Source organism: Fukomys damarensis, unplaced genomic scaffold (assembly GCF_012274545.1).
Source record: "Fukomys damarensis isolate Sample0158 unplaced genomic scaffold, DMR_v1.0_HiC HiC_scaffold_4, whole genome shotgun sequence".
Lineage (NCBI taxonomy): Eukaryota > Metazoa > Chordata > Mammalia > Rodentia > Bathyergidae > Fukomys > Fukomys damarensis.
Window position 1 is genome coordinate 59,814,877 of NW_022900916.1, and position 22,025 is coordinate 59,836,901.

The 22,025-nt window shown below is 38.2% G+C and overlaps 1 protein-coding gene across 2 annotated transcripts in view; it reads left to right on the top strand.

The window, feature by feature from the left end:
- Pon2 (paraoxonase 2) overlaps positions 1-22,025 on the top strand; it is a 26,411-nt gene that overhangs the window by 3,365 nt on the left and 1,021 nt on the right. For both annotated transcript variants that reach the window (XM_010603412.2, XM_010603414.2), the window contains exons 2-8: positions 4,789-4,859; positions 13,029-13,084; positions 15,348-15,513; positions 16,125-16,251; positions 18,067-18,267; positions 20,519-20,600; positions 21,304-21,432. In XM_010603412.2, the coding sequence (XP_010601714.1) occupies positions 4,789-4,859; positions 13,029-13,084; positions 15,348-15,513; positions 16,125-16,251; positions 18,067-18,267; positions 20,519-20,600; positions 21,304-21,432 (832 nt within the window). The remainder of the gene's footprint in view (positions 1-4,788; positions 4,860-13,028; positions 13,085-15,347; positions 15,514-16,124; positions 16,252-18,066; positions 18,268-20,518; positions 20,601-21,303; positions 21,433-22,025) is intronic.

A 22,025-nucleotide genomic window follows, 5' to 3' on the forward strand; every position in this document is an offset into this window, starting at 1 on the left:
TTTTTTTTTTTTTTTTTTGTGGTACCTGCAGGCAGGCACAGCGCCACTGAGCTACATCCCCAGCCCTGGCAAACTTTAAAAAGCAATGATATCATGGGATAACAGTTGAAGCTCCCGGGGGCCTGGAGTAGGTAGATGGTGGTTTAATTAAACAAATAAAAATGCAGGATGCCCTGTTCATTTTGAATTTTAGACAGTGAATCTTGTTTTATATAAGTGTGGAATACCTCTGCTCTGTTTTTATGGCAGGCATGGAATTGGGACATAATTATACTAAAACAGCATTCAGTGCCTGAAATTCAGAATCATTTCTGTATCATATGGGGTGACCACAGGACTGAGGAATAATGAGGATCTACAGAGTGGTAAAGCACTCAGATACGTAGCATTTCTCTCTGCAGACCCCAAGAGTCTATTTCCAAAAGAGGCACGTTCCCAGCTTCCCAGAAGGAAAGGCTTCTGCGAGGCAGGTAGAAGGACAGAAACTTTTGCTTTTTTCCCCCCTAATCTGGTGCCTGTTATTTAATTATGCACCTTTTAGAGATGGTACATTGTCAGTTATTCCCCCCAGGATACCCACTTAAATTTCAACTTGAATTTCAGATAAACAATAGATAAATTTTATTCTGTCCCAGATGGATACATGTCACCAAGGTTGTCTGTCTCTTTCCTTCTGAATGTATCTGGATAAGGCTCTCAGGGGAGGAAGGCACTCCACACCTACCTCTTCCACCCATCCCCTGTTGAGTAGTAAGAAGATCATGGAAATGAGCAAATATTCCCAGGTTATTTCTTCCCTGTGGCAGCGTACACAGTCTTGGATGAATCAGGAGACTGGGGTGCAGCAGAGACTCGCTTCAGAGTGAGGAGGAACTGGCAAAACGTGTTTGGTGACTAATACCTTTCATGCCTGCTCCATCAAGAAGCTCTGTAGCTTATTTTGACTATACTGGGTGGGCATCTTTGTTGTTGTTGTTGTTAATAACCATCCTCCTTATCATTTATTGTGTGGCTCCATTATTAATTGTGTGCCTACTGTGTGCTGGTCACTATCAAAAGTATAGAAGGCTCTTCATGTTAACCCAGATTTCCTATACATGGACACTTAGAAAGAATCCTTTGCTTTTGCTCAAGTCTTCACAGATCTTTCTTTGTCTGTTACACATGCAAATCCTGAAGGTGGGCAAGGTAAACCAGTTACTTCAACAGGTGCTGAACCTTTACTCCAAGCCAGGTCTTCCGATTCCAAACACAACTTGCCCCCACTCCTGCACAGCCTCCCCCTCCCCGGCCATCGAGTAGATTTCCCCCAGGATCATGTTCCTAAGCACAAATTCTCAGTTACTTGGTACAGGCATTGCAGGGGCCCAAGGGGTGGGTTCCAAAAGGTTTGACAAGTCTGTGTACAAAAGATACACCCCCATTGTACATGTCTGTATAGAGATAAACAGAGCCCTGTCAATGTTCTGTAAACCCAAAGGCAGTGAGATGTGGCTGAGGCGACAGCCTATGGCAGCACTGCTCCCACTTGTTTGGGGCATATTGGTGCCATTTCATGGTGTGCCCTTCCTGTTACCTGCTATGAGGCCAGGCACTAAGAGCCCTGTCTCCCTCCTCTTGGATGGCTATTTTTTTTCCAGAAGGCATGATCAGTGATTAGTTCCATGTTAGTGAGTGTTGGTTAAGGATTCATGTTTTATGGCTAGATAGCCTGAATTAGTTCATTTCCCTATTAACGATTCACCCTGGGCTGGTTATTTTACCTTCCTGGGCCATGGTGTCCTAATCTATAGGATGGGGTGCTACGTGCTTCATACCAGGAAAAATAAATGAGTTTGTTCATGTAGGGCGCAAGAATAATACCAGGCACATAGTAAGTTCAATAAATGATGGCAATTATGCTGAAGCAACTTTGCATAAACTACTGTTCCATAAATGACTTAGCAGACTAGTGAAACAGCCTTGATTCCTGCTTAGCTTTTTTCCCCCCTTGATACCAGGTTCAAACTCAGGGCCTTGTGTATGGTAGGCAAACACTACATTGGGCTGTACCCCTAGCCCCAGCATCGTATTTTTTTGTTTGTTTGTTTTTTGTTTTGTTTTGTTTTGGTACCAGCAGTTGAACTCGGGACCTTACACTTGTGAGGCAGGCAGTGGCACCACTGAGCTAAATCCCCGACCCAGAATCATATTTTTAAATGTTTAAAATAAACTACCTAAGGTTACAAAAGAGCGTAATCATACTAAAGTTCTACTATGAAACTATTTAAAAATCTAATTTATGATGTAGCAGCATGGGCTTATTTTTAAATTCTTAAATCAATCTAGAGGTGTGTAAATGCTAACAGTGAATATTTTGAGGTAGCAATGAGAGTAGATTGCATTTTATGATATTTACAAAAACTGAAATGTGATAAAGCAATAGCTGTAATTTCTATTAGTGACCAGGTCACAGGTTTTGCTCATAGTACTTGCTCTGGCTTGTTACACAAACTCATTATCAAAGGCAATATTGAAGTTATTTAGAGGCTTAATGAAAGATGTGTTTTCCCCATCCAAGTTAATGGATCCTTGGATTCCTTGAAGATCACGGGACCCCCAAATAAAGAGACTTGGTGTATGTGTTTCCTGCTGGGATCACCTAGAGAATTATTGCTTAAACAGTTGAAGGAAGCCTATGTTAAGCCTGTCATAGATTTGTAATTTAAAGAAAAATAACTGAATTGCACAAAAAAAGAGAAAAATTTAGAACCAAAAGGAAACGAACTTTCATCTTGAACATCATTTTTAATAAATTGCTATGGTTGCTGGAAAAAAGTAGCAGAGACTGGCACTGTGTTAAAGCAAAAGGATGCTGTGATCGATTAGTGATGCCTGCAGGGCAGCAGAGTGACAACAGCTCTGCCATCTCAGACCCAGGACATGCATAAGCATGTGGGGGACATAAAATGTTTGGGAGCAGTAGGACCCAACAAAGGCAAAAAGGTTTTCTTTCCTTTTTGTCACACATTTGTGTTTATACTGTATTTTATACTTTTTCCATCAATACTTTTATTGATCAAGCTTTTTGATTTTCTAATCCTCAGGTTTGTGTGGCTTTCTCTTCTGTGTTTCTCCAACTTCTTAAATCTACGATCAGTGTTAGGGATGTGTTCAGCTGCAAGTAACACATATAAACTTAATGTCAACTTATATAAACAGAGACTTATTTTTCCTGCCTGACAAAAATCTCTATAGATAGGCCAGTCCAGAATGTATTCAGTCAGTTTTCCCGTCAAGAAACCAGACTTCTAAATAGAAAGAAAGAAAGAAAGAGAAAAGAAGGAAACCAGACTTCTCTCTATTTCCATACCTTGGTCCTTCACTATTGATTTTATATCCTCAACCTTATCGAGGATGCAGAATGTTGGCCTCATATCAGGAATGCAGGGTGATTTAATATATGTAAATCAGTATACATAATGTATCACATAAAAAAGCAAGGGCAAAAATCACACAGTCATTTAAATAGGTGCCCCCAAAAAGCCTTTGGCAAAATCCAAATTTTATTCATGGGGGGAAAATCCCTGATGAAAATCAGTATAGAAAGACTTTGCCTCTAATTATAAATGATAAAACCATTTATGTCAAACCCACTGGCAACGTCATACTAACTGGAGCAAAATGGAAAGCATTTTCTCCAAAAGGGAACAAAACAGGAACAAGACCAGAGTATCCACTCTTAGCACTCCTGTCAAATGTAGTACTCAAAACTTTGGCCAGAGCTGTCAGGAAAGAGAGGGAAGTAAAAGGGATACACATGTAGAAAATGAAAGAGTTAAACTGTCCTTATGACATGATCCTTATATAGGAGACCCCAAAAGTGCCACCAAAAGACTTGTAGAACTAATGAACAAATTCTGCAATGTAGTAGAATACAAAATCAATACCTCTAAAACTCAGTAATGTTCCTGTACACCTACAGTTAATCTACGGAGAAAAAAAATTAAGAAGATAATCCTATTCATGAGAGTTTAAAAAAATGAAATACCTATGAATTAACCCAACCAAGGAAGCAAAAGACCTCTAGAACAGGAATTATAGTAAGTACTCTGAAAGCAGAGATTAAAGAGGACATCAGAAAATGTAAAGACATTCCCCTCCCTGAATAGTCAGAATACTGTCAAAATGGCTAAATCACCAAAAACGGTATACAGATTTAATGCAGTCCCAGTCAAAATACCAGTATCATTCTTCAAAAAACTAGAAAATACTTATTCTAAAATATGGATCCAGAAGAGACCCAGAATACAAAATGCAATCCTCTAACTTTCCTGTGAGGGTTGGGTGTACCCACTGTGTGCCAGGCTCTGAGCAGTGCCATTTCCCCTGACCTCCCTTGCAGGTGTGGTGTGAGACCCCCCCACACACCTCCATTTTATATTTCAGTGTGTGACAGCTCTTCAGCAAGAAGACAGGGCTTCTGTCTCCCCACCCTCACCAGAGCTGTGAGAAACATGACTGGGTGCTCTCTTTACATTCGCTTAGGAACTTGCATCCTAGTTTGATTTATTACACCTTTGGCTTTGTTTTCCACACACATCCATAGGTAAAACTTAGTGCCATACATTTTTGTTTTAACTTTATTTCTGGTGCTGTTTTATGTACCTGCACTTGTTTCTCTGTCTTCTTTCATCTGCTTTAGATGTATGCTTCTTTTTGTATTGCTGCAAGCCTCCTTAAATATTTTCTCAAACAAAACAGGGAATACATAAACAAGAAGTTTGTTTGTTTGTTTGTTTTAAACAGAAATCGACTTAAAGCCTCCAGAGAAATCGAATCCATAGACCTTCCAAACTGCCACCTAATTAAAGGAATTGGTATGTATGAGAAAATACTGGTTGTGCAAATTACATTATTTGGCCGTTGACATTAAAACACTCATTAAAATTTTAAGTATTAAGTCACATTAGATCAACCGAAACCTCTCCGGTCTGTTTTGGTGTCATGCCTCTAGTAGTTATCTTTCTTAACGCTCCCTGTAATTTATTAATTGTATATTCCCATGTTTAGTGTTTGGTTTCTTGCCGTGTTGTCACATTGTTGTGTGACATCACTACTACCCATCTCTAGAACTTTTGGAAAGCTAAGCTTTAACTCCCACTTCTTCCCGCCTTAGCTCCGTTCCGCTCTATCTGTATGGTTTGGACTTTAAATATTTCATATAAGTGAAATCATACAATGTTTATCTACTCGTGACTGATTTAGTTCACTTTAGATAATGTCATCAAGGCTCATCTATATTGTAGCCTATGTCGGAATTTTCTTCCTTTTTAAGGCTGAATGATATTCTGTTGTATGCATAGACTGCATTTGGTTTATCTGTTCATGGATAATGGCCATTTGACTTGCTAATTATTTATTCTTTCATTTGTAATATCTTTCTTGGCTTACAAAGCATTTCCAAGAGAAATCTCTTTTTTGGTCATTTTTCAATCGCCAAAGCAATCCCACAGATCATCTCAAAAGTCAGAAGTTCTACTGTTTTCAGTTTTTTAGGTCCCCAGTGTTTTATAAATGAGAGGATGTCCAGGATGGATTAAGCACACCCTCCTGCAGGGACTGAGGCCGAGCTTTCATTCTTTGATGGTTGCTGCCTCCAGGGGAATCCACTGTACTACTTCTGGCTATTTCACTTAAGGCTGTTCTAGAGCTGCCTCAGTCCAAGGAAGTCTTGCTACATTCCTAAATACTTACATAAACCAGATTGATGCTTTCAGGAGAATGAGGAAAGTACAATTCAACATGCTTGTGCTAAAGCAGGCTAATAATACAGTTTACAAAAATAAATGCATTATGATGTACCATAAGTAGTATATATAGGGGATGGAACAAAATATTTTCTGTCGTTTTTGGTTTGTTTGATTGTTCGAGACAGAGGCTCCCTTTGTATTTCAGGATGGCCTTGAACTCGTTATGTAGCTCAGGTTGGCCTCCAACTCGCAGTGCTCCTCCTGCCTTAGCCTACCAAGTACTGGTATTTCAGGTGTGCGTCGCCATACCTGGCCAGGAACCAATGTTTAAAGGAATATAATTAACTTCTTTCAGTTTTGTCAGTGTACTTAGGGAACATTACGTGAAACCTTGTTTGGTGACTATATCAAACTTCTACTTTTTTTAATTTTTATTTTTAATTGATAATGTTTCTACTCATTTATGGCATACAGTTTTATAATTACAGGTGTACAGTACATGGTGATCAAATCAGGTAACTAGCATTTCTGGTTTACCATTTCTATATGTTGAAAACCTTCAGATTTTTCCTTCTAGTTTTTTAAACTTCAGGTGCCGCGTGAATTGTTATAAACTATTGTTGCTCTATTGTGCTATGGAACTTCAGAACTACTCCCCCAGGTGGTGCCCATCACCCCCATTCCCCTTTCCCCCTCCCTCTTTATCCTCTAGTAACCTCTATTCTGCTCTCTACTTCTTTGTGATCAATGTTTTTAGCTTTCACAAATGAGTGAAAGCATAACGGTGTCTGTCTGTCTGTGCCTGGCTTATCTCATTTATCCCATGTCATTCTGTTCCATCCACAATGAAAAGATTTCATCTTTTTTAAATGGCTGAGTAATATTCATATGTATATCACATTTCATTTGTTGAATATCTTGATTTGTTCTGTGAGTTAGCCATGGTAAATAGTTCTGCAATAGATATGGTCATGCCGGTATCTCTTTGATATAGTAATTTCACCCTCTTTGGATGAATACCAAACAGAGATTGCTAGATCATATGATAGTTTTAGTTTCCATTTTTTGATGAACCTCTGTATTATTCTTTGCAATCACGGTACTAATAGGTACTCCCACACACAGTGTGTAAGAGTTCCTGCCCAGCATTTTTTTTTTTCTTTTGGCTTTTTGATCATAGCCATTCTAACTAGGGTGAAATAATGATGTCTCAGTTTAGTTTTGACTTGTGCTTCTCTGATGATTAGTGACAGTGGGTATTTTTGTATACTCATACTGCATTTCTGTGTCTTTCTGTGTGCCCTTTTGATAGATGTCTACTCTGATCATTTATCCATTTTTAAATGTATTTTTAAATGTATTTTTACATGTATTACATTATTTTAAATGTATTTTTAAAGGTATTTGGGGGGCTGCTGTTAAATTGTTTTTGTTCTTTATATACACAGGATATAAATAAATGACTCAGATGAATAGTTTGCAAATTTTTTTTTCTCATTTTGTAGGTTTTCTTTTCTGGTGATTGATTCCTAGGCAGATAGCAGAATCTTCCTAGTCTGATGTCATCTCATTGTTGTAGTGTTTTGACAACTTCGATCAATGCCATCATTTTGCTTGCATTTGTAAATATGTGAATTAATGCTCAACAGTGAGGTTGTTGTCATCGGCATACGTGTCTGAAGTTTCATAGTCATCACTAAACTGCCTTTGAGTTGGCAGCACTGATAAACTTGCTTCATATTTGTAATCACACTCCAGTCACGATTTACACCTCTTCTCCTTTTGCAAAAACAGAACATCAGAGCAGACTGTTTCATCTTCTGTTTTTTTTCACGGTGGTACTAGGGGTTGAACCCAAGACCTTCACACTGAGTTACACCACTAGCCCCCCTCCCCTATTTTTCTTATGAGACAATATCTTCATTGGTTGCCCAGGCTGGGCTTGAATCTGTGATCCTCCAGCCTCAGCTTCCCCGAGTGCTGGGATTACAGGCATGAGCCACCCTCTCTGGCTCACAGTTTCTTTACAGATCTGTTTCTGGCTTCTCATTCTTTGCGTGTCTCTCTCCTATGTCTTATTTACTTCTTTATTGCTACTTGTATGTTTTCCTAGTCTTGTCTCCTTTCTGCCTACACCAGGTGACTCTCCTGCGGTTTCTCCTCTTTCTTCGATTCGTCTAAACCCTTAGCAGGAGGTCGTAAACTCAGTATCGGACACCAGATTGATGAGATCCGTGCCAGCTGACACAGCCATTTGTAGAACCAAGGCGGTTCTCCAGTCCCCAGGACTTCAGCAACTTCATCCTGCCTTCTGGGTGCCACCAAGAACAGCACCTCCGAATTGTCTAGCAAGAGCCCGATGGCAGCTGAGGGATGTGGGACGTGAGTGGGAATTTGGGTTACTGATCTCTGAGGTTATTTTGGCTACTGAGTTAATAAGTGTCCCATTATTGAACAGCCCTTGGCCCAGTGAAGTCCACCTTCTGTGAATTCAAATCTCAGAGTGCATAACAGGACACAGCCAGGCACATTACAGGACAAACTACCAGGTGTATTCCTGTTACCGTTCACAGGATGGAGCACGCCTGGGAGAAAAGCCTTGTAGCATTCGTATTCTGAGCAGACAAGTGTCTGTGTTTGTGACCTTTATGTTGTGATATGTATGAACTGCTGTCTGGAATGGGAAAGATGTAGGAAACGTGTCACGGCCTCGTGTTCAGTGTCTCTGAGGCACTTCAAAAGGCAGCAGAGCGAGGAGGATGGGTGACGAGAAGCACATTTGGGATACATGTTTAGATCTCATTAGACCTGGGTTTTTCATTCTTTCTCTTGCTGTTGTCCTGTGGTTAGTACACAGCAAATGTACATTTGTTGAGTGCGTTGTTGGTGTTGCATAATGGTTAATAACAGCTTGTGGTTATGTATTTTTAATGAGCAGTTGCTTATCTGGTGGTCTTGGATCATAAAGAATAGCAGTGAGCTGGACATACGTTCCCATGTAGATATAAACAGCTTGTTACAGTAGGCAGCAAGGGTGGAAAGGATATTGTTTTTATTTCCTGTTTTGGAAAAAATAAAAACTATCACTTGAAGCTAATCTTTCCCCTTGGCCCTCTGGCCTTATACTCTCTCTCTCTCTTTCTCCCTCTCCTTCTCTCTCTCTCTCTCTCTCTCTCTCTCTCTCTCTGCAACACTTGAGTGTTTTATCCATAACAAATCACTTTATGTCTTCCTGATCTAGTAAATAAGAATCACTGTATGATGCATAGCTGTACAAGAGATGTCCCTTTTATGAGGCAGAAAGTAAGTTCACCATTCTACTTCTTCATTCTAATTCTGCCTTTATAGGCAGAAATGAGAGTTCATACCCTGAAGATTTAGCATACTATCAGCACCTGTATACTGACAAAAGCTAGTTTGGCTTAAAGTCTAAAATCCTATTTTCTAAATGTTTGGCATTCTGAGTTCTGGACAAAAAGAAAATCAATCTCTCTCTCTGTCTCAAATTAATCGACAGTTATGCATTTAGCAGTTAAGAACTTTACCATAACTGCTCTTTAGAGAAAAACATTTATGTTCATAACCCTTGCAATACAGTATACTTGGGGAGAAAGAAAAGGGAAACAAGCAAAAACCCAAGCCCAAAATATATTTTCTCTTTATAACAAATAAGGACTTGAGGCTCGGAGAGGCAAAGTAGCTTTTACAAATTCTTTTTTCAATGTAGTACCTTTTTCCAGGGTGATTAACATATATATACCTGACTTGTGAATCAAAAAGTGGAAAATAATAGGCTACATTACATATTTAATGCTCTGTTGGATTTGGTAAGGACTAACTTGTGCTCATAAAGTGATAATCGTTTAGAGAAGAAAGGAGTTTGTTTTTGTCTTTCCCTTAGGTAGCAGTCCACAGGGAAACTGATGGCCCAGGTCTTCGGGTGACTAGATGACTGCGGTCCTACGGGGACAAAGATTCGCAGAGTCGTATGGTTGTCTTCATATTGTTTCATCTTAGTCTAAGACTAGAGCTCCATTTGTTGCCATTTTTTTTACCAGAAAGGGGTAGAAAGACTACTTATATTTTATCTTATTTTACTCAGTAGTTGTACGCATCTTGTGCTCTCGTGTCCCATTGACCTGAGCTTAGACACTTGCCGCCTTCTATCAGGAAGAAAGGAAAGAGTCCAGAATAATGTTCCCTGCAGCTATGTAGCCTTGTGCCTATTGCTAAAAAAGGACGAGGGGTATGCAGCTGGCCAGGTATGACAAAGACAGGGGACCGATGGAGGAACAGGAAGAGGTCCGAAGTAGGTGCACATAGCTGGAAAACTTTCTAGAGAAAGGATTTTGAAAGAGGCTTTGATGAAATGTGCAGGATATGGCTCGGGGAAGAGTTTGGTAAGAGGCAAGGGAGCAAAAATCTTGGGAAAAAGCCAACATACAGAACTGACCATAGGTGGATTGACAAAGTGCAAAGTCTTTAGAGAGACACCATGGGAAGTTCTGACAGAAAAAGAAAAAAAATCATTAAATGCTGGGTTGAAATGTTTCTATGTGCTTTTAGAGTAGACCATAGGATTTTTAAGTCCTGGCTTCTCACTTTGTGACTTTGAGTAATTTGCTTAACCTTTCAGAGGCTCTGTATTCTCACATCTAAAATAAAGGATAATAATATTGCCTCTTAGCATTATGAAACTACATGAGATGTTTTGTGTAAAGTACTTACAAAGAACCTGGTACTTGATAAGCACTCAGTGCTTGTTGGTAGCTATTACTATTATTATTGTTGAGTTAGAAGAGGAAAAAAGTTTCTGTCGCAGTGACTGTTTGTGCAGTAAACACACCACAGTGGTCATATGAAATGACAAAAATCTTATGGTACTGGCTCTAGAAATGAAAATGAGTGAGTACATCTGGAAAATTTTCCAGAGTAACTACAGATAAAACTTTTCTTCATTGGAATGAGGTGAGGGAATTCAACAGAATAAAGTTACAGTGTGGTTGAAATAAAGCTATTTTTAAAAATATTCTTTCCTTGATAAAGCCACATTAAAATTTGTAGAAATTTTTGTCTTTTAATTCTATTTATTTATTTTTGGTGTTGGGTATTTAACACAGGGCCTCATGTATACTAAGCATGAACTCTACCACTGAGCTGCACTCTCAGCCTATCGAAAATCTCAAACAAAAAAAGTATAAAGAAAATGAAAATCACTCATAATTCTACCATTGTAGATGCATTGGTAGGTTTTTATATGATAAGCATATACATTGGGATTAAATTTTCTTAAATAATTTTTAAGGAAAAACAAATTTTAATTAGTTGAGCTCCAAATAAATGGACCCAGAAAGCAAAAGTTGGGCTGAAATTGTGTGTGTGTGTGTGTGTGTGTGTATGTGTGTGTGTGTGTTAGAGTTCTTGTCCCTGTTCATTCCTCAATTGCAAACCACTGTGGGCCTAGAATCTAGTGGTTCTTAACTTTTTTGGGGAAATCACAGATCCATCTTCAAATTGAAGACTTTTCACAGAGTAGTTCTCATCTGAGCTTACACAGACTTCGGTGGTGCATTTAATTTCAGAGGATCCGCAGATTCTTGGAAGCCAATTTGTGTCTCTTCAGGGGTCTACAGACCCTTTCTAATACACCATGCTTGAGCTCATTCATATATATTTTCTTTCTAAGGAACAGGTAAATGGATGATCTTTACAAAGCACAGTTCTTGGCATTCTTCCTTTGTCCTGCTTTTGTGCACTATGGTAGAGCAAAAGCAACTGGCTGAGCTCAAACTTATGAATCAAAACCAAAATGGCTAGATAGATAGATGTTGTTTGCTTTTGAAATTGTAAAAATAATATTGGAGAATTCCTGCAGAGAGATCTTAAAGAGGAAGATTGGATTTTATAGACTCAAAGATGTGTCATGATGTGGCTTAATCTGAGCCATTTTTATTCCTTTTTCTTGTGTTTGGGTCTGTTGTCTGTGGAGTTTATTCAGTAAGATCACTGGGAAATGTTACATCTAATTATTTGCTGTGCTATGTGCAGTACACTGTAGACAATCAATAAACATCTAGGCAACAGAGGCATGGCAGGAGGTATCACAATCCCCAACCTGAAACTATACTACAAAGCCATTGTGATAAAAACAGCATGATACTGGTGAAGAAAAAGACCTGAGGATCAGGTTAGGAGATACAGAAACAACTCCAGATGTACTCAGCTACCTCATTTTCAGCAAAGGAGCCAACCATCCTCTGTGGAGGAAGGATAGCTTCTTTAATACATGGTGTTGGAAAAACTGGATTTCAACCTGCCAAAGATTAAAACTAGACCCTTATCTTTCATTAAACTAAAATACAAGTGGATTAAAGATCTAAATATTAAAAAAGAAACACTAAACTTGCCGGAAGATAAGTTAGGCAGAACTCTCGAAGACATTGGCATAGGTAGAGACTTTATGAACAAATCCTCAGTAGCACAGGAACTAGCACAAAGAATCAACAACTGGGATCTCATTAAAAAGCTTCTGTACTGCACAAGAAACCACCAACAGAGCTAAGAGACACCTACAATGTGGGACAATAAATAATCAGTAGTGATTGTAGCCTGCTTCTCTGATGGGAGTTGGAAGCTCCTGCTGACTTATGTACGTGGTATTTTTCATTCATTTTCTTTTTTTGTTCTTTTTCCTTATAAGTTAAAGCCTACATTTAAAGCCCAAATAGAAAGATTTCTTTGCTTATGAGAACAAGTGGGAACTGTGTTTGAGAGGGAATGTGCATTCCCAGGTGTTTTACCCTGTTAGTGAGAGAAATGTCTTTCTGCTTCAGTTGGAGCCAGAGAAGAGGACAAAGATGTTTTTATGTTAAGTGACTGTGAGCCCTCCCTTCTGAAAATCGTATTTCCCTGGTGTCAGTTACTTCTGTACAGACATCTGGGTGTTTATCATAAGAGTCTTTAGATGTCAACTTTTTCTGTATTGTCGTGAGAAAGGCAGTGATGACTGTGATTTGAGTAAACACAAGATATCTAACATTTAAAGTCAGAAGTTCATTTTACTTTTACTTTATTTATTTATTATTATTATTTATTTATTTATTTTTTTTTTTGGTGCCGGGGATTGAAGAAGTTCATTTTAGGAAATGGTTTAGACAGACATTAATGAAAGAAAATGGTGTTTTTAAAAATGGAACCATCCCTAAAGATACAGACACTCTGGTGAAATAAATAAGGTTGTAGGAATGCTATCTCCAATAATTGAAAAATGACACTTTTGTACTCCTTGGATTACAGAAGCTGGCGCTGAAGACATTGACATACTTCCCAATGGCCTGGCTTTCTTTAGTGTGGTGAGTAATACAGCATTCTGTTCTCAAGTGCAGTAGAGAAGTGGCCAGGCCTGTGCAGTGATAAAAAATTCCTCACTTCCCAGAATATGTGCTGAGAAAAAAAATGGGTTAAACTGGATATTAGAAAACTTCGTCAAGCTTTTCTGAATGTAGAGATGAAGGGTCTTTGCCAATTAACTTATGATTCTTTATTTCCCCATTGCATTGCACTAGAATATTCTAATGCAACCTATGTATTAAAAGTGTTATTAAAGTGGATGTTGGAATCATTGTTGTAGATAATATTAGTATAATAGCATACCTACTAATCCTTTCTGTTACATACTCAGTGTTAAGCATTTTCATTTTTACATATTCATATTTGTTATATTTCACTGTAGCACCTTTCCCAAGCTAAGGCTAATACTTTTTCTTTCTTCTCTTCCTTTTATATCCTGTCATAAATAGAAAGTCACTAAGTTTCTTTACACGCTGCATTTTGGCCTTAATTCATATAAGCCAAAAAGTAACATCCCTTCTGAGCATGCAATGGAAAGACTTTAAAACTGTCTGATTATCCATTCTAACTGGAAATTCCGATAAGTATGCTGGTGAAATAAGTATGTATTTCCCTGGCTTACAGAGGTATGAACCTTTTGTATCTTCCTTGGGTCCAGGTTTTTTTTGTTTGTTTGTTTGTTTTTTGTTTTTTGAGGAAGAAGTACCTGGCTTTAAAGTTTCCCTGTAATTGTTCTGTTCCCTCCCAAAATCCATTATTTTCAGGCTCTGAGAGTCAGAGGATGTCAAAAACTTGGAGATACTTTAGAAGAGAGCTGCAACACTAATAAAATAGTTGTCAGACTTAGGAGAAAGGCGAGAGAACTCAGCTTGGAAGAGAACGAGAGCTAGAAGACTCCTCGGGTTTCTGATAGATTTTATATGAGGACTGTGAGCAGCTGTTTATTACCACAGAGGGAAAAAGAAATACTGTGCATTTCAGTAGAAATGTCAGTATTTGTATTTAATTTTCAAAATATAGTTTTAAAAGTAAAATTTTATATATAATTGTCTACACAGAATGAATCAGATGATGTTTATCGTAAGACTCTGGGTTTGTTTAGAATTGTTAGTTACAGATTAGGGAAAACAGAGTAGTCATACTTATTCATAGCAAGAGATGCAAAATTCCAGACTCAAGTAGAAGGCAGGTGCATGGGATGCTTGTTTGTTTGTTTGTTGCAAGGATGGAGATTTGTGTAGTTCTGAACTTATCTATTTCAAGAGTTTTAACCTGTAGAAATAAATCTAAAGAAGAAATGAAATCTCCTAATGCTTAATTAAATACAGCCCTTTTAGCTGAGGGACGTAATTCAATCTCAGTGGTCTTGCAACTTTTCTGCTTTTTTTTTGTTATCCATCCTTAATTATATGACTTTTGCAGGGGACAAATTTCAGGCACATTTTCTCTTTACTGCAGTTTTTCATGTGCTCAGCATTATCTCCAAGGCTTCCCAGAATGCCCTTCCTCTTAAATGAACAGCTCAACTTCATGGAACTGATTTGTTCTTCTTGCTGGCATTTTAACTCACCTAACTCATCCTAGCTTTGGATTGGAGGATGACCCCAAAACTAACATTGATGTGAGATTGGATCAAAGAACAGAATATAAAAAAGATTTAAACAACAAGGTGAATGCACCTAACACTACTGAGCTGTATGGTTCAAAATGATAATGATGGTGAATTTTATAGTATTTGTCTTAGCACAATTAAAAATAAAATGTATTTTTAAAACATAAATAATCTAAATCATGGGACGTGCTAAGAGAACCATGAATAATTATTCCCGTCTCACAGTGCTTTTTGTGCATGTACCATGCTATTATTTTGGGGTCATTAATAACGAATAGAAATTATGAACAGGTGAAGAGCACAGCCTTGCACCAATAGTATTAATTCCAGTTTATTCTACTTACCAGAGCTGCTAGCCTCACAAGTGTGCAATTGTAGATCAGTTTTTTAAGAATGAAAGGATTTCCTGTTATGTCTAATTTTATGCATAAAGTGATTCCTTGGCTTTGTTTGTTTGTTTTTGTATCTGTTATTGTTCAGCTTTCCAGCTCCTAATTACTATTTTTCTATTCCCTTCTCTGTTTGCTTTGTGTTTATGGCTTTATGCCACCATCTTTAACCAAAGTCACTATCTACCCTCCTAGGGGAGTTCCCACTTTAGTCCACAGAGGTACTTACACTTTTGTTTTCCATCTTTTCACTGTTTTGGAAAGGGTCTTAAATTTCCAGGATTGCACAGCTTTGCACCAGATAAACCTGGAGGAATTTTAATGATGGATCTAAATGAAGAAAAACCTAGGGCACTGGAATTAAGAATCAGCCGAGGGTTTGATTTGGCTTCGTTTAATCCACATGGCATCAGCACATTCATAGACAACGGTAAGAGCTGATGAGATACCAGAGCTGAAAGACACAGACTAGCTTACAAGCGATTGCACATAGATTTGGATCACACTGCTAGGGCAGTAACTCATGAATTATTCCTCTGTTCTTCATGCAAACAACTTGTTCACTTGTCTCTAAAGCTAGCAGTATGTTATGGTTCCTTTTGAAAGAATGTTTAGATTCCATATCCTGTTCGCAAACTTATAATCATTGTATCACAAAGAGCTATCTTTCTGATTAAGCTCTAAGCAGATCATGAATGGATGCTGTGTATTCAGTAGGAAACACCCTTTCTTAAAGGTCAGGGACCAATGGTCAGAAATAACACCAGTCGGACAGTCACCGGCAAGAGTGCAAGAATGGCCTGTTAGGTCAGCTAACAGCTTGTACCTTCAGCCTTGCCTTGGCCATGGTATTTACTTCGTGTGTGTGTGTGTGTGTGTGTGTGTTACCAAGGATCAAACTCGGGTTCTTGTGCTCACAAAGCAGGCAGCGGAACCACTGAGCCAAATCCCCAGCCCTGCCATGGTATTTAAATGTCAGTGTTTGCCAAGAGGTCCTGTGGTTATGTCCTGTAAATTAACTCTGTTCTTTCAACTCTTTAGACAACACAGTTTATCTCTTTGTTGTAAACCACCCTGAATTCAAGAATACAGTGGAAATTTTTAAATTTGAAGAAGAAGAAAATTCCCTGTTGCATCTGAAAACAATCAAACATGAGCTTCTTCCCAGGTACCCTCATTTTGTTCCTTCAGGTGTCTCTTAGATTTCAAACACCCCCTCGTGATGGGCGGCCCTCTCATCTTTTAGAATAAGTGCTCATTAAAATCAGCTCATGCATAATAAAAATCTAATGTATAACATATATTAAATGTATTACAAGAGTTTAGATATGCATGTATGTTTGTACAAGTTGAGCATGTATCTCTAACCTAAAAATTCACAGTCCAGAACGCTCCATAATCTAAAACTCACTGAGGACCACCATTATGCCACACGTGGAAAATGTGCCATGCACAAATTTTTTAAAGTATTGTACAAAACAGCCTTCTATCTCTGTCTTTAAAATACATAAGAAGCAAAGATGAATTTTGTGTTTAGATATAGGTCCCATCTCTAAGATACCTCATTACATATACACAAATATTTCAAAATCCAAAAACATGAAACATCAGAAGCACATCTGCTCCTAAGCATTTTGGATAAAGGACACTCATCTTGTGTATACACACACACACACACACACACACACACACACACACACACACACACAGTCACATTGTAGATCAGGGAAAGCAGGCATTTGAAAATTGATAAAAATCAGTGCTCTGTGTAGATTCCATTGAGAAATGATGAAAGCTAGAACTAGCAGACAGTGCTCTTCAGGCCCATGGAGTGTAGAGGACAAGGTCTACCGCCTTCTCCTCTTAGATGACCCACCACCCACATATCTGCTCCGCCAAGGAAAAGTAACCTGGTTCACAGGGGGCTTTTTATACAAAGTGCTGTCACAGTTAGTGGTGGCTGTGGACTAATTGGGCTTGCAGAATTGGAGGCAATCAAGTCGGTGATGGGTCCCTATTACTCTAAGACTGCAACACTGGTGGATAATATGACTAAAGCAGAGTTATGCGTCCTCCAGGCTCAACTTGTGTTCTTTTTGCTTTTTGTTTAAATTTGATGGGTATTTTAAATTTCAACTTCCCAGTCTAGGTTGTAAGCATGTAAATTCCAATCATCCTTTCCAGAAATGCACTTCCTAATAAATAGCAGCATGAATACCATAATCAATAGGCAGCCTCTGAAATGTGGAGCTCTTTCAAAACAAAACAAAAAAAAACAACAAAAAAAGAGACCCATTTTCCCTATAACTCTGTGTTTTTCATTTGACAAGGGAGAAGGGAGCAGAAATTTTTGCGTAGGGAAACTGAAATTGAACTTTAATAACACCCTTGCCTAACTGGCTCTAAAGTGTAATTGTTCTTATCGTATCAATCTCTTATCTGAAACACTGTCATATGGCAGCTCGTCATCCCTCTCTGCCAATGTTTACTGAGTGACCCGGCGTGAGTGACTTGCACGTCGGCTATGTGAGGCAGGTGGAAATCGAGCAGTCAACATTAGTTTGACTGATCACTAAGCTAAGGACTCGGGAAAATCCAGCACCTTGAGTAATGGGAGTGAGGTGCATGTTATGAACGGACAGCTAACTGGCCACAGCCAGTCGAGCTCTGTGCAGAGCTATGATGTGGCAGCCCTGGTTGCTAAGCCCAGCATTTTGCTTCACAAAACCCACCCTGATGCCACCAGGCTCTTTTCTTTAATGATGATTCTGCCATAACTCAAAATTACTTGTTACCACACATAATTGTTCTCTTGGAAATGGCATTATAATACATTGCACGTGAATTTAGCCATCTGATTTTAGCTCAACTTTTCCTCTTAGGAAAAATTTAAAACATGATATGTAAACTTTATGAATGCCTCCTTTAATATGGAGATCAGCATTTATATTTATTTTCTCTCACATGTCGTTTTCTCTTTCAGTACAAATGATATCATAGCCATTGGACCAACGCATTTCTATGCCACCAATGACCACTACTTCTCGGACCCTTTCTTAAAGTATTTGGAGACATACTTGAATTTACATTGGGCAAATGTTGTTTACTACAGTCCAAAGGAAGTCAAAGTGGTAGCAGAAGGATTTGATTCAGCAAATGGAATCACTATTTCACCTGATAAAAAGTATGACCCTTTACAGAACATCTTCATTTCTCCAGTGTCATTGCACTGGCCTAATCCTTTTTTTGTTTTGTTTCTTTCTTTCTTTGTTTGTTGACACAAGGTCTCACTTTGTAGTTCAGACTGCCCTGGAACTCACTATGTAGCCCCAGCTGGTCTCGAACTTGCAGCAATCCTCCTGCCTCAGCCTCCTGAGTGCTGGAATTACAGGCATGCACCACCACACCCGACTTACTTTTTTTCTATTTGAAAATAGCTCTGTTGAAATTTTTATATAACTTCATATCTATAACACATTTACATATTGTAATCATGTCTTTGCTTATTATATATGTATTTACCTATTATATATGTATTTACATACAGCGTACGTATAAATTCAGATGCATAGCATTGTCAGATTTAATTTTATAAATTTTAATACAATGGGATATTTAGGTATTTATAGAATGTACCAGGTAGATATTCCTTTGAAAACAATGCTGCTTTGTGACCATATGTTATTCCATTATAAGATGATCCTAAAGTAATTTAACCAATTCTCTGTTGATGGGTATATAGCTTGGTTTTTTTTTTCTTTTCCTTTATGAACACCATTTTATACTTCTCATTTATCATCAGAACTTATCCAAATATTTTAAGGAAAAAGTCCCTAATTTGACATTAGACATACTGGTTCAACTTGCAGATTTTGTGCTCATACAGACCTGGGTTCAAGTCCCAGCTGGGATACTGGCCAAATGGCACATTTTGAACACTTATTTCTGTAGAACAAATCCATAGAAGTAGAACTAGCTCAAATAGTGACCTTTAAACGTTAATTTTAATAGATACTGTCAAATCGTCTCCTACAACTTCTCTGGCTATTTTTATTTGCACAACTACAACCTACAAGAAAGCACATTAAAGTCTTTATTGGCTTTCTCTTCTACTGCCTTAGTATAGTGAACAATTTAAATTACCACAACTATAACAGAAAATAAATGTGGTATTCCCCAACAGCTAAATTTTTTTTTGTCCTGTAGTTTCTCCTTTTTCTTGTTGATTACAGAAAATGACTGTAGAATCACTCATGTTGGTCACTAACTGGCCTCATCCAACCTCTCCTGCCAAATCTGTTTTTACTCCCAATTGTCGTATTTCCGACACCCAAGCTAAATACCAGGAACGATGAAAAGAGGAGTCTGCTCTAACTTCTCTTCCACTCTTATCCCGCCAGTGAGGAAGTCCTGTTGCTCTCACCCGTGCCCCTCCCACCCCCATTGATACTTGGCTGGTGTAAATTCTCTCTCACTCTATCAGGCTAGACTCCCTGATACTTCGCTCCAGCTGCTTTTCCGCCTTCGTCCATCCTCTGCATTCTTGCCAGCTTTGTCTTCCTTCGAATCTTTGGCTTTAGAGGGTCCCAAAATGGGAGCTGCCTTCGTTTTGACTCCATGGGCCAAGTGTACCCCACATGCACACCATGTGTACAGCAAACACTCGGGAGTTGTTGAACCGTGCTTTGCCTTTGTCATTATGCCCCTGCATTGTTAGCCCTGGACTGTTTCTCATGTACGAGCCATGCTGACCTGCAGGTCTCATGTTTACTAACCATGTGATCCTCTCGTCACATTATAAGCTGTGTGGCGAGCGGCTGTGTCTGCTTCATGTTTATTTTTGCCACCAATTCTCCTCACCCTCAGGTGTAGACAGGTTGTTTTGCATAGATACATTATCTTTCACTCTTGAAATTTTCCATGTACTAATATTTTATCAAATATTAATATTAATAGCTATTTTGATAAAATGTATTCTGGCCACATATTCCTATATGTAAGTAATATTTAGAAATTTCAAATTATACCGTGGAATGTAAACAACATTTGTTTTATTGTCGGGTCAGGGATTTAGCCCAGTGGTTCTGGTGCCTGCCTTGCAAGCGCAAGGATTTGAGTTCGATCCCCCACAAAAAAGACGTTTGTTTTACTGTCATTTCAATGGCAAGTGTCATGTATTTTCTATTCAAATTGATCTCATATTTTTTTTATTATAGACCTTTTGAAAAATAATTTAATAATTCCACACTATTGTGGTATCACTGAGTTGATTCTATAAGCTTATATTTTAAATAAAAACTGACCTTTGTCAGACATTCCTTAAGGGCCCATCACTGATTAACTTCTTGTCAGGTTATTAAGACTTACTCTTTTATGCTGTTTTATGAAGCTTTCTGTTGGCAGGAAGGTCTAACCAGTGTGTCCTTTCTGCAAAGGAACATCTATGTGGCTGACATACTGGCTCATGAAATTCATGTTTTGGAAAAACAGCCTGATATGAATTTAACTCAGTCGAAGGTAAATATTTTCAAGTACAGATATTAACGTATTATGTTTTGCAGTTACGTAATTATAACAACACTGTGCTTAGAACACAGATACCAGTGCAGCTATTTTGTTTTTTAGTATACCTCCACACAACAAGAGAAATTTCCTGTTCCCAGAAGTCACGAGGACCAACTAGGATTCTATGCGCAGCATGTGGAGGGACATTTGTGTCAGATTTAGGGCTATTTCATGCAGTATTGATGGCATTTGGGGAATTCCAATAAGAATTTTCACAACTGAAAAGACCAATGGATGAATTCTCAAGTTAACATTTATGCACATTGTCAGTTCTTTCAATAATAAATGCAGGTAGAAATTGAGGTCCACGCCATTTTTATTTTCTGCTTGCTTGACAACACATATTTTAGGTTGATTACGAATTTCTTTTCTTGCTTTGATGTAGTTCCTTGAGCTAACTGATCATTGTGCATCTTTTAAGGGAAAAGGAGTTGATTTTCTTGAGGTTGATTATCACCCTAACTTTCTTAATTTCAGAGAAATGTAGCTCTAAACCAGTTTGTTAAAATTACTTTAAGCAATGTTGGTTTTAGGTGGGTGGAAACGGGGAAATATCTGTCATTTCCTCACATGTGTAGAGACAGGAAAGGTTAGCTCTAAATTATTTAATCAGGTTTCTCATGTCATTTAGATACTGACATCTTTTCTCTGGAAGGTACTCCCATTGGATACCCTGGTGGATAATTTGTCTATCGAGCCTCTCTCGGGGGACATTTGGGCCGGCTGTCATCCTAATGGCCAGAAGCTATTCGTGTATGACCCGAACAATCCTCCCTCATCAGAGGTTCTTATATTTTTAGTTTTTCAGCTTTAATTATTCAAGCCCTTTTGAACTAGCAATGCAATAAACTGTCATAGGGATGATTTATTAGTTCTTTTAAACCAATAATACAATAAATGTGCCTAGTGGTTTTATAATTGCCTTAAGCCAATAATTGGCAGACTATTACATTGTTCAAATGCTTTAAGAAAGATAATCTTTTGATGTATTATGGTGGAAGTAGTCAAAGACATTTTTATAAAGATGTAGCCTTGTATAGCATACTGGCAATTTTCAAAATATCTGGTTTATTGTCAGCTCACCACACGACAGGATTTTGTTCCTTGGAAGTGGTGCGCAAGGGGGCACATTAGTGTGTAAGTATTTCTATTAGTGCCGAATTGCCATCATAATGCTAAATCCTGTGTTGGCATGGCAAACTAGATGATTTTTTAAAAATACTTTCTTTGACATTTTAAGAAAGTACTTTAATTTTAAACATTAAAAGGATTAGGAACAGGGCCGGGGATTTAGCTCCATGGCACTGTGCCTGCTTAGCCAGCTCAAGGTCCTGAGTTCAATCCCTGGTACCAAAAAAAAAAAAAAAAAAAAAAAAA